A 13,001-nucleotide genomic window follows, 5' to 3' on the forward strand; every position below is an offset into this window, starting at 1 on the left:
TATAAGAATTTCATCTACATCCTTGGTTCGAACTATCCAAAGTAAGATTTATTAGATAACAAGTCAATGTTAAAACTATATATCACTAGGTAAGAAAAAGTTTTTACTGGGAAAATGCGGACTTGAACTATCCATTGATGAGACATAACTAGTATGCGGTTTGCCGTAATAACCTGTTGCGCAGTTAATTTGCTTTTATAACTTATACTAAACGTTACATTTATGATAATGTTATGTACTGATACATTTTACTTTATATGTATCAATTCAAATAAATATTACAGTGTGAATGGTTTCTAGTAATCAAGGGCAGTTTTATGCTGCAATAAATACTATGTTTCTGATCGCAATAAATATAACTATCTGGCAAAGTCCATATATACTGCAGAATAAATAGATCTTTTCTCATATCTCTGTAACACATCCTCTAGTCTGTCTGTGGTCTGAGTGTAGTGGACATATTACCTGGACACGATGTCCACCTGTAGTGGACACCGTGTTCACACGTAATGCACTCCTTGTCTACCTGTAGTCTAAATCTTGTGCACTTCGTGTCTACCTGTAGTCTAAATCTTGTGCACTCCGTGTCTACCTGTAGTCTAAATCTTGTGCACTCCGTGTCTACCTGTAGTCTAAACCTCGTGCACTCCGTGTCTACCTGTAGTCTAAATCTTGTGAACTCCGTGTCTACCTGTAGTCTAAACCTCGTGCACTCCGTGTCTACTTGTAGTCTAAATCTTGTGCACTCCGTGTCTACCTGTAGTCTAAACCTCGTGCACTCCGTGTCTACCTGTAGTCTAAACCTCGTGCACTCCGTGTCTACCTGTAGTCTAAATCTTGTGAACTCCGTGTCTACCTGTAGTCTAAACCTCGTGCACTCCGTGTCTACTTGTAGTCTAAATCTTGTGCACTCCGTGTCTACCTGTAGTCTAAACCTCGTGCACTCCGTGTCTACCTGTAGTCTAAACCTCGTGCACTCCGTGTCTACCTGTAGTCTAAATCTTGTGAACTCCGTGTCTACTTGTAGTCTAAATCTTGTGAACTCCGTGTCTACTTGTAGTCTAAATCTTGTGAACTCCGTGTCTACCTGTAGTCTAAATCTTGTGAACTCCGTGTCTACTTGTAGTCTAAACCTCGTGCACTCTGTGGGCACAATGTATAACCTTTAGTCTACTACCAACTGTACCTTAGCTATAAAATTATAGTTTTGAAGGTTCAATGTATTTACAAATAATTATTAGTTTCATTAGGGTAAAATATTCCTTATGATACATATACTCGATATCATCTTCTCAAGATGATCATGAACTTGATACAATATTGAATCGAAATTATTTTATCTCAATAGTCCCTTTCGCATTAACTGCGGTCCTGAAATTGTGACATGCGCAAAAGTACTTCCGCGAGGACGACGTTGTTGCCAACGTAAACAATAGTCTATCAAAATGGTGCGATCTTGTGTCGTTTACAAGTGTTTTAACAAAGCCGACGACCGGGGGAAAGAGAACTGTACCAGTTTTTTTAGATTCCCAAAGAACAAACGGAAGCGACAAGCATGGATTAAGGCGGTCAATAGAGAAAATTGGAACCCAACAGACGCGAGTTATATTTGCTCTGAACATTTTGATGGAGGCTGGCACAGTGATGACCCAGAGGATGTTAACTACAGGCCGACATTGTTTTCATATAAACAAAGTACCGCTAGTGATTTGGAACAGGCTCGAGCTTCGAGACTATTGCGGAGGAGAAAGGAACAGGTAATTCAGTGATTCATGCGTTATTTTTATCACACCAACCATCTTGTATCTATACGACTGACTTGGTCAGCTGATGGTAGGCTAAAAAATACACATCATTATGATTTTCAATTGGTCATGGGTCGTTTCGCCCTTAAACCTGTAGAAGACAACTAAAAACACTGCGATGAGTTATGTGTACACAAGCACTTATGTCATTTGTATTACAGTCAAATATAATTTTTTACCAAAAATATAAATGTGTAACAGAAGCAAGACGGGCCCAGTTTGTAGCGACAAACTACACCCGGCTCCCTACCTGTGTGTTTCAACCCAGGTTTGTAGGGTTTATGCTTGACTTTTGTCGGTGAAGGAAAACTAGACAAATACTTGTAACACATAACAATATTGATTTATAAGGACATATGATATTACATATTAAACGATGTATTACACAAGACGTAAGGCCCAACAACAACGAGACTAACACATATATTTACAAAATGTCCCCCGTCAACCCCTCGATCATACCCCGCCAATCAACCAATAAAAAGACGGAACACAACACAGGCGCTCGATACAATGACATATTATACACGACAGCTACACGTGTACAAGATACACACACACTCTTACAGCTAGCACAGGACCATGACACCATATATATTCCCATAAAACACAAACTATTTACAAGCCCTGCTACAAATGAAATCAAATAAGGTGAACAACCAGATCAATAGAAACATTCATCTTCAGTGTCTTCGAAACAAAAGTGCAGAGTTAGGTTACAACTTGAAGTTTTTCTCCTTATGTAACTTATATGGCAATTTATGACTTAAGTCAGTTTTTGCCTTAAGTTTATTTTGAGAAATTGGGGCCAGGTAAAAATCACAATGGCCAAAATGGCCGAGTGGTGAAGATGTCCCAACATATTACCACAAACCCTCCACCTCTTGATCGCAAGTTCGAATCCCATGTGGGACAGTTGCCAGGTACTGAGCGCTGGACGGTGGTTTTCCTCCACCACTATTTTATAGTTACTTTTCAATTAAGTGATAAATCTATATGATTTACGTATACGTCGATCTACTGCAGACATTTAAAATAATAATTTTGTGATAGTAAGTGTAAAGTTATAATTATGAATTAATTATGTAGTTTGACAAGTTATATTGATTGAAACCCCAGTGAAAAAAAGAAGAAAACTATACAAGGTATGAATTACTAAAATCTTTGACGGTGGTTTTCCTCCACCACTAAACCTCGGGCTGAATGCAGGATGTAAAACTAAGCAGCACAAACACACTGATTTCTGTTCTTAATAACTATTTCTCGGAGAAATCGGGACATTTAATATAAGAAAAGAGGTCACATTAAATGTAACAGAAAATAAATACCAATGTTTCACCTTAAAAATTCAGATTTAGGGAAAACAACTCGTGGCGAACAGGATTAATGGCGAAATGACCTTGTGACCACTCCTCTTCTGTGCACATTATTATGTACAAAATATACATACATATTTTGTATGTGTAGGAAATACTTCTGTACTATGGTTTTGATTGTTAGTATGATTCAAGCATTTAAACCAGCAATGATCACTTCAGTTACTTAACCACCAGTATCATATTATTTTGTTTTAAGAAATTGAAATTCATTTTAATTTTATTTTTATTTTTTGCACGATTTCAGTTCAGAATTGTGTCTATTTTGAATTTTGAAAAGTCTTCTTTCAAAATTATGATTTTGTTTACAATGTATTTCATGAATAGGTCCCAATATTTGATTATGTGTTTTTGATTTGATTCTTTTGTTTGTTTCAGTTAAGTTTCAGTTATATCTTCAGTTTTTAATGTCCGTATCATAATGAAATTGTACATTCCCAACTATACAACTTGCTGCTATGATATATAAGTCAAGGTAAGACTTTCTGTTAACTTTTTTATTTTATTCACTGTCATATTGTGCTGATATTTTTTAATTTGTCTTTACCATAGGACATATTTATTCCTCTCAATTTTAATTTCATATTTGTTAATAATTCAAAAGTAAAAAGTGAATTGATTGATCAATGTACCATATATTTTATTGTGAGCTATCAAATATTTTTGGACCAGGATCATGAAACAGACTAAGTCCAAAACTAGCTTAATTTTAGACTCGGCCAATCAAAGATGATGTTACAAAAAAATACATCATTTATGATTGGCTAAATCAAAATTTACTCTAAGATTCTTTCATAATCATGGAGTCTGGTCATTTATAATAAACATTTATTATTATTTTTTATGTTTATTACATGCATTGTGTCACTATGTAGGAAATATTGGAGGCAGAGAAGGCAAACAAAGACTTGCTTCAGCGAAGACACAGATTCTCCGTCATGTCCAATGACTACAGTTTACCACCTGAAGCTGCTGTAGAGGATATTGATGTTGTTGAAACAGACATGGAGATAGACGGAGAAGGGAGAGATGACACAAATGTGAAATCAGTCAAAGAGGCAGGTACGAATAAACATACACACAGATAATATTTTTAGAATGGCCTTGTATCTTATATATATACCAAACCTGGAAAAGAGCATTCTCGATTCTCCAGGGGTTCCGATCACTTATTATCTCTACACCCCTGGACTATCTCATAGTAAAACTGAAAGCAGCTCAGGGGGAAACATCTGAACCAATCACGGACCTGCATAGCTTTTCTTTGAAGACTACAGAGAGAGCGACGCCCAACTTCAAAGCCACATAATCAACCACAGTGTACCGTTATACGGCTTTTTATATGTACATCAAAGGGCTAAATTACCTGTTCTGTTCGGTTGCCTCCAGTTTTACTATGAGATAGTCCAGGGGTGTAGAGAAATCGTAAGTGATCGGAACCCCAGGAATATAGAAGATGGGAAAAGATATGCAATGACAGAGTGGTTGTAATATTTCAAGGGTGATAATATCAGTAGTGTTCAATTTGAAAAAAAAAATAGTTTTCAAATTCTATAATGAGTACATGTACTTAGTAGTGATTGTTATGTGTTTGAAAAATGTTTGTCATGAGCTAGAACAAAATAATACAGCTAATAACAAAACTAATCAATTAGCACACATTTTCTTAATATTGATTCCTTCATATATTTTAAGAGAGATTTATTGTAACAGGAATGCAGACAGATGTAGACCCTGTATTTTCTGAAAGGGAGAAGCTAGGAGAGGAGCTAAAGAAGACCAAAGAAGAGTTGAGAAAGACCAGGTGGAATGCAGACAAGATTAGAAATGATGATGCCAAGACCAAATTTTATACTGGACTTCCAACATATGCCATTTTCATTTGGCTGTTTAAGTAAGTTTAACAATAATGAAGTACATTCTGTGTGATCAAAAGATTATATAAATACCCTAATTCAGAGGTTTACAACATGCATATTTAAAGTTATATGTACTGTATTTTTCATATTCACAAATCAAAATAGGCTTTTAATATTTTATGCATTACCTAAAGTTACTAACATTTTGAAAATTACAGTACTTTCAATGCATTGGTTTTAATTTTACAAATACAAATAAGAGTAGAAAATGATTTTTAGCAGTACTGCCAAAAATCATTATACCCGGTATGTACATCTTAGTGAAGCGAAATGAGTACCTACAACAGTCAGACCATGAAGCCATATTGTGGTCTACAATTTTATATCACATTTTTACAGTGTTATTAGTAATTGCAAAGTGATTTATGCAGGAGAGCTTACACACACATATATATATATAAACATACATAAGGCATAAAAAAAACAATTTTGCAGTACATAATTTCTGTGTTGTAACTAACGTGTATAAGGCATCTGAAGCCATTTGAATGATTTTTACGGCTTAATTAATTCATCAAATATTATGGTTTTCAATAGATTAATCAAGAAAAATTAATTAACATGCCAAAATTTTCGCAGTTACGGCACATATAACTTAAATATTCTTTTTGTCCAACTGAGTTTGTCAGGGCTTCTCTATCTCCTATGCTATAAGGTATTGGAACTTCTTACTTGGTCTGTACATACCTGTACATATGGTGTGTCACATACTAAAATTAGGTAACTAACCTCTATTTTGATCTTTGGTCTCAATTATGAATAATGTGTATAGAAATTTTGTGGGTTTTTTTTTGTAGTTTCCTGAAACGCAAGGCAGAACGCATGACATTTTGGACGGGACCTGCGAAGACTGCCAATCTGGAGAGAACAAGACAGCGAACAGGATCATTAGAGTTGATTGATCAGTTTTTTGTAGTATTAACTAGGTTAAGGCTGGGCCTTTTTACCCAAGATGTTGCTGATAGAGCTGGGATCTCTATTGGTACATTCTCAAAATATTTCACAACATGGATTTGTTTATTGCATGAAGAATTGAAATTACTTAACCCCTTTCCTAGTAGAGAAATAGTAAATCGCACTATGCCAGAAGCTTTTAAAATAAAATATCCATCTGTAAGAGTAATAATTGATTGTACAGAAATTTTTATACAGCGATCAAGTAACTTGGTTAATCAAAATGTAACTTTTTCTAATTATAAACACCATAATACTTTTAAGTTTCTTGTTGGCATCACTCCTTCAGGTGTTATATCTTTTGTATCTGAAGGATGGGGTGGCCGTGTATCTGATCGACAAATTACCATTCATAGTGGGATATTAAACTTATTACAGGAGAACGACAGTGTCATGGCTGATAAAGGGTTCACTATAAGAGATTTATTAGAAGAGAAAAAATGTCATTTAAATATTCCACCCTTCAGAGGTACTGCTGCGCAGTTTTCTACTGAAGAAGTGTTTGAAACACAGGAAATAGCAGAACTTCGTATCCATGTGGAACGAAGTATAGGAAGAGTTAAAAACTTCCATATATTAGATGGAGTTCTCCCACTTTCTTTAGCACCTTTAGCATCCAAAATATTTAGAGTAGCATGTTGGTTGTCAAATTTTGATGTGGCACTTGTAACTAAGTAAATATATATATCTATACATATAGTGTATTATACTGTTCACTGTGTAGTGTCAGTTATTATTAGAGAGACCTTGTTATAGTCAGTTACTTCTGGATCACTGGATTGTAGTATAGTTTTTACTGTAATGTAATTAAGTACAATATATTAAAAGTCAGTATTTTTAGCTCCCCTCTCGAAGAGAGAAGGCCTTATGGAACCAGTCTCTGGCATCAGTGTCAGTGATTTCAGGTTAAGATTTTGTTGCAATTGTGTTCCAAACCCATACCATATCTAATTAATTTTTGTGTAAAAATCATGTAAACGCTGCACGGTCATAACTATGATAAAAAATCAATAAGATTGTCGTTTTTAAATCACACTTTAATAATGTTTTGTGGATTGAGATTACTGAATACCCTTATCTTGAATTATCCCCCTTAGACCAATCCATCAAAGATATATAATGTGATATATAGAATATATATGACTCAATACAAATGTTCCATTTAAAGTCTCATTTTTTCAAAGTCTTTGTAAGTATATCACAAAGATAGGAAATGTATTCAATTAATAAATGAAGAAGTAGGAGAATAAATCAATCATTTGAATTACTAAATGTTTCAGTGTGCTCAATATCTGGCTTTAAGGCCATTTCACAGATGAAGTTTTGGAACTATTTTTTCAACATAAAAAGCCACAAGTTTGGGCATCATAGTAGTTGTGAATTCTACATCAAATTGAACTCTTTCTACAAATATATTATTACATTCAGCACCAGTCCAGACAACAAAGTCACACCATGGTAGACCAATAATGCCCATTTCACCTTGAACTTGTGCATAATACTCATGGTCTTTCCTTAGTTCTGGTCCATTACTACCTTGTGTAAGACAGAAAGAGGGATCATTCAGGTTGACTATATCTTGGACTTCCATCAGATTGATTGGCTGACCTTTCAATGAATAGGGGCACTTAATTTCCAAAATCCCCTCATCCCCTTGCTCAAGAATCATGCCGTCACTGGAGGCTCCTAAGAATGAATGTGTTTTGCAGAGTGTCAGCCCAGTATCCCTTACGTCCACTTCATCTCCCAGGATAGACCTCAATGTGACATACTCTCTCCTAGCTGATGACTCGTGGTCCTGGCCCCATTTTACTGCAGCAGGTGGTGAATGGTACCTATCAGGATCATGTTTATGATTAAATACAAATTTGGATAGTTCTAGTTTATCACTTATATGTAAAAGAATATACCATATTTTTCATAAGGATTTCTCAATTGGCCCATTCAGATCGGGTGGGGTCTGTGTTTAATATTGTATGGTTATTGTTTAAACTGTCATTATGCGGATAGCAAGGGTCATTTCAGTATAACCCTGATACATGCTTGGTAAATAAGCTAGAAAGAGGTTGGCAGCCCCATTTGACAAAATAATGGGGATATGTTACATTTTTATGTACATTATTCATGTTGAAATTAACTTGACAAACTCATATATCAAGGGTATGGTCTAACTTTAATTTCATTATCAATATTACTGATATTTTACAATATGTACTCACTTGCTGAGGTCTGATCCTTCGATAATCTGTTTGATAAGGCTGTTTGGATTATTCCCGGCTTTCAGCACTTTTCCAAAGATAGAACTGGTAATCCTACCTTTGTGTAAGTCAATCCACATCTGACAACTCCTCTGTCCTCTGGTGGATTGCTCTATAAACTTTACCACTTCATCATCAATGGTCAGGGAGAAAACTGAAATAGTTAATATAGTTACAGTTTGTAAGTGAGTTACATTATGTACATAGGTAAACAGCTAAATTCCATAAGCAAACACATGAATTGTAAACATACTGGTACATGTATATACTTACTTGTGAAACTTACTTAGGTATATGAATTTTATAAAAAATTGTTTTCATGCCAGGTGTATTTTTTCTCTATGTATGTTGATTGACCTTGTGCTGATTAAAATTGACATATATAAACACAATTTACACACTTTGTTGTATTTCCCAATTTAGATTACAATATGTTGTATTCTTGAATACATGTACATTACAACTTGTCTAAACTGAATAACATCAGTATAGCCAGGTTTCTGGATTATACAGGTTTAATTACTATAAATTAAGAAGCAAAAAAGCTATACAATTAAGCCAGAATAGACAGGTTACATATTGGACTGGTTTTGACAAGTTACATTGTACATGTATGTAATTAATACGTCGATGAACATTTTATAGAAAATTCTTACAGATTATCATCATGCAGAGTATGAAGTTTAAAAGCTCTCTTATAATGTGTGCATTACCTGTTCCTGGTGTAATCACAAGGGATTCCATTTCCTTTTGACAAGGATCAGCTTCGCAACTGATGCTGACCTCTTCAGTAAACTCTGGTACATCATCAGGGATGTTCCATAAGTGGGTTAGTCCTAGAATTTCATCAAAATAAATTTTATGAATATAGTTTCCCTAATTTACATATATGTACATGCAAGATGACGTCACTTAGTTCTCTGAGAATCTATATACCCAGGACATTAGATTTCAAATGGTTGACTTGGAGGGCTATAACATAGCAGTCCAAACTTACATGTAGCACAAAATACAGATTGAACATAGGACATACCAGTACTGGGAAATATTTTCCTTAGTTCTTGGAGCTGATTGGAAATATATTGCCCATCAATGTCTCGGTCCCCTGGATGACGAGGGTCAAACTTCAGTGATGTTGCCCGTTCTGATGATTCTTTATCATGTTGGGGGCGTGAAAAAGTCATATCACTCACAGGTCTAGGATCTTGATTAATTTTCCTCGGAACTACCCATTTACAGAGTTTTGAGGTACAGCTGCCTTCCTGAGTCAGTCTGTGTTTACCATTTAGGGCGAACAGGAGGCCCCCAATATGGCTGCAAGACTGGGCTAATCTATAAAATGAAAAACATTATTCTATGGAAGTATATAGATAATTAATGTATATTGAAATATATTGAATAATTTATATTTTCTTCATCTTAATAAAATATATTTGAATGTATATAAAATATTCCAATCATCTTATAACATTGATTAGTATTATTTTTCTTCGACAAAAGTGACAAAGATCTCAACATACTTATATTGAATAAGAAATTCGTGTATTATTAACATGAATTTCTTAAAAGAGTAGAAATTCTTACCCAATAGGACACTGGCAAAAGGCATACTGCAAAACAGGACCTTCATTAGGGCTGGTGGTAAGACATAAATATACGGTGTACTTGTCCTTCTTCATGGAGGCCAAACACGAACCTTTGATGTACATTATGTCATCACTGATCTGAGAAAAAACATGAATCTATGATTTTATATACATACTTTTTGTTATTTTGAACTGTGATTTAAAAGCTCACCACTGTTGTCTTTCTTAATCCCCACCAAAATACAACTTATATTTTAAGACAATAACCACCATTCTCTATATATAACATCTATATGCAGGTTTGTCTAATAGGCCTATAGGCCTACATTTGTGTGATATAGTCTGACTACAGTAAGATTACAGGCCACATGTATATTAGAAGTTGACAGGTGTAGACATACAAATGTACACCAACCTGTAACTTGTAAGATGCAATCCAAAATTAATGTACAGATGACAAAGCATGTATGTCAGTGAATTGAATGATCTATAAAACCAGATATACCGGTGTCCCCGGGCCCATTTGTACAGCAGATCAACGTTACCTTAGAAACTTGGATGTCTTGTACATCGCCGGCTTCAAAATGCCTGACGGCTTTGTCCATCCCTTTAAAATTCTGTACCCCTCTATCAGGACAGGAAGCACGGGATCTTGATATCATAAATGTGTATATTGCCTCAAAACTAGGGCTGGGCAGTTCCAGATATGGCATCGAATGGTATGCACACCTATGGAAAGGAGGCAAAGTTGGTCGTCCGTCCAGTCTCGGATGGAGTCCAGTCAAGCTGGTGTTTTGGTCGACAACTGGAGTGATATTCTTCTCGGACACACCACTCGTAAACAAGAAGTCTACCAGAGCATCTTTGGTTTTCTTCTTAAAGTCAAACCCTTTACTTGAACACATTTGCTGAAGAGTTGTTTTGTTGATCTTCTTTAAATATTCCCGGGAAGCCATCTTGTTGTTAATGACGCTTCGAGGAGTTTCCTCGCGGAAGTACTTATGCGCATGCGCCGGAAATAACACGAAAGGGACTAAGGGCTGCGCCCTTATAAGCCATTATTAGTTTTATCGTTATATAGCACTATTACTCTTATATATGATAGGCCAGTGATAGGTTATCACATTTAATGATAGTGATTTTTAACTAGTGGAATTATAAGGGCGAAGGGCACGAAGTGCAAAGCACTTCTAAGGTAACACTACATGAAAATATAAGAAAAAAACTCGATATTCAATCCTACACACTGACAACTTCGGTTTGCGGCCGCCATTATTTAGCATGTAAAAAATCCTACCAGCGTGAATGTGATGCTTTGAAGAGAGCTCATTATATGATCAATCGGTTCAAACGCTTCCATGATCCGAAAAACGTAATCTTCATCCGTCAGAAGCTCAGTGCTATTGCTTTTTAGTTGTAAGCGTTCAAGTGATAGACCATCTTCAAATATAATTAGTTGACCAAAAACGGAATATCTGTTACGGAAATAATTTTTTGCCTTTCCTTATGAGGATTTCCTTCTCAAATGAGGGTTTCGGGATAGAGTGTGAATATATGAATAAAAAATAAGCAGAAAATTCGACTCCGTTATTTCCATAAATTGAACTTTTTAACAGTGCATAATTAATGGTTACTGAAACATATGGCTGTGCCGTTTAAGGCCTTGACTTGTTTAAGGCCTTGACTTCAGGCCGCGGTGGCCGAGTGGTTTAAAAGATGTCCCGTCATATTACCACAAGCCCTCCACCTCTGGGATGCGGGTTCGAATCCCATGTGGGGCAGTTGCCAGGTACTGACCGCTGACCGGTGGTTTTTCTCCGGGTACTCCGGCTTTCCTCCACCAACAAACCTGGCACGTCCTTACATGACCCTGGCTGTTAATAGGACGTAAAACTTAACAAACCAAACCAAACCTTGACTTCAGCAGTCATATTAGTTTTAGCTATTTGTCAAAGATCAATTACTTACATTACTATCAGCCCCTGGTGAGAGTTCCTATGCTTTCTGTTAATTCATATTTATTGTGAATTTATCTGTGGATGGATTGAGGCTCGTACTTTAATATTAGTTGCGGGTTAAAGTTGTTCTTTGAACTTCACCTATTCTAGTATACGATTTCGTGAGGTTGTTATTCTATTGCATATTGTAAGCTACAAATGTAACTCGGATGATTTCTTAATAATAATATTTATACTTAAAATCTGGCCTTTGTTATTCATTGGATATTACAATAATGACTGCTACTTAGACTATAATCTAACTGAGAAATACATCGTCCAGAAGACAGCTGAACTCCGGAGACGCCAGGATAAGATATTTGTATGTGACATTCCAGGTACTCTGCGACTAGCCTACCACATTCGTTATGCTGACGAAAGGACCCTACAAGAGGACCGGAGGCGGAAATCTACAATATCAAGAGTCAAGAGTCATGAAGTTTTCTTTAGAGTCGCATACATGAGGAACATAATAACATTATCACTGTAGTGTTATTCTTGTGACAAACATATGTAAAAAAATATCACAGTACAAACAGATGATATATATATATATATATATATATATATATATATATATATATATATATATATATAGACAGACAACAATTAGTTATAACAAGCATGCAATAGATACATGATATTTAGTTGGAAACAGCTATCACACTTTAGCAGAAATAAGAAAATTTAATTTAAAGGTAATAACTTAATAACTACACTTGTATGTCACACAAATGTTACACAAAATAGGTGAAGACACTGAAGTGTAATGTACATAAATGCTAATATAGCAAAGTGTCAAAATTTACAGGATATACACTAACATAGTTAGATATTGAAGTCATATGTAGAAAACAATAAGCTAAAATAAGGTTTATAAAAGCATTGATCTTTGAAAAGGTTTGAAATATCACAGGTTGTATGGTATAATTTCAAACAATATGATTTCGGCTCTCTTATATGCCAACATATGCTTTTGGGGAGCTAAATCATCAAGTTACATGCCAATGTTTAAATATCAAATGTTTAAGTTACATATCATTACAGTGAAATTATCAGCATTATAACTTTAAAGTGAATAGTCGGGCAAAGAAAACCAGTCTAAA

The 13,001-nt window shown here is 35.3% G+C and overlaps 2 protein-coding genes across 3 annotated transcripts; one reads left to right on the forward strand and one right to left on the reverse strand.

Moving 5' to 3' along the window:
• The first annotated feature begins 1,342 nt into the window (after window positions 1-1,342).
• On the forward strand, window positions 1,343-8,704 carry LOC138324123 (uncharacterized). 2 transcript variants are annotated; one of them, XM_069269196.1, is made up of 4 exons: window positions 1,343-1,757; window positions 4,057-4,243; window positions 4,877-5,075; window positions 5,898-8,704. In XM_069269196.1, the coding sequence occupies exons 1-4, from the start codon at window positions 1,446-1,448 to the stop codon at window positions 6,730-6,732; spliced, it is 1,533 nt and encodes a 510-aa protein (XP_069125297.1). In that variant the 5' UTR covers window positions 1,343-1,445; the 3' UTR covers window positions 6,733-8,704. The 2 variants fall into 2 exon arrangements, with proteins under 2 accessions (XP_069125297.1, XP_069125298.1); XM_069269197.1 differs by having other exon boundaries at window positions 4,895-5,075.
• Window positions 6,941-10,929, reverse strand: LOC138324122 (uncharacterized). Its single transcript, XM_069269195.1, has 6 exons — window positions 10,444-10,929; window positions 9,897-10,036; window positions 9,346-9,644; window positions 9,026-9,148; window positions 8,274-8,466; window positions 6,941-7,889 (listed from the first exon to the last, which is right to left on the reverse strand). Exons 1-6 carry the CDS (start codon window positions 10,852-10,854, stop codon window positions 7,364-7,366), a joined length of 1,692 nt encoding a protein of 563 aa, XP_069125296.1. The 5' UTR covers window positions 10,855-10,929; the 3' UTR covers window positions 6,941-7,363.
• Between the last annotated feature and the right edge of the window lie 2,072 nt (window positions 10,930-13,001).

This window comes from Argopecten irradians, chromosome 5 (assembly GCF_041381155.1).
Source record: "Argopecten irradians isolate NY chromosome 5, Ai_NY, whole genome shotgun sequence".
NCBI lineage: Eukaryota > Metazoa > Mollusca > Bivalvia > Pectinida > Pectinidae > Argopecten > Argopecten irradians.

What these genes read in the sequence shown, in the direction of transcription:
- LOC138324122 (XM_069269195.1), bottom strand. Translation starts at nt 10,854, where the DNA reads ATGGCTTCCCGGGAATATTTAAAGAAGATCAACAAAACAACTCTTCAG. An exon ending in TTTTGCCAGTGTCCTATTGG is followed by an intron (nt 9,645 to 9,896) that starts GTAAGAATTTCT and finishes TTCATTTTATAG; the next exon opens with ATTAGCCCAGTCTTGCAGCC. An exon ending in GAAGGATCAGACCTCAGCAA is followed by an intron (nt 7,890 to 8,273) that starts GTGAGTACATAT and finishes TGATCCTGATAG; the next exon opens with GTACCATTCACCACCTGCTG.
- LOC138324123 (XM_069269196.1), top strand. Translation starts at nt 1,446, where the DNA reads ATGGTGCGATCTTGTGTCGTTTACAAGTGTTTTAACAAAGCCGACGAC. An exon ending in TGCGGAGGAGAAAGGAACAG is followed by an intron (nt 1,758 to 4,056) that starts GTAATTCAGTGA and finishes GTCACTATGTAG; the next exon opens with GAAATATTGGAGGCAGAGAA. An exon ending in GAAATCAGTCAAAGAGGCAG is followed by an intron (nt 4,244 to 4,876) that starts GTACGAATAAAC and finishes ATATATTTTAAG; the next exon opens with AGAGATTTATTGTAACAGGA.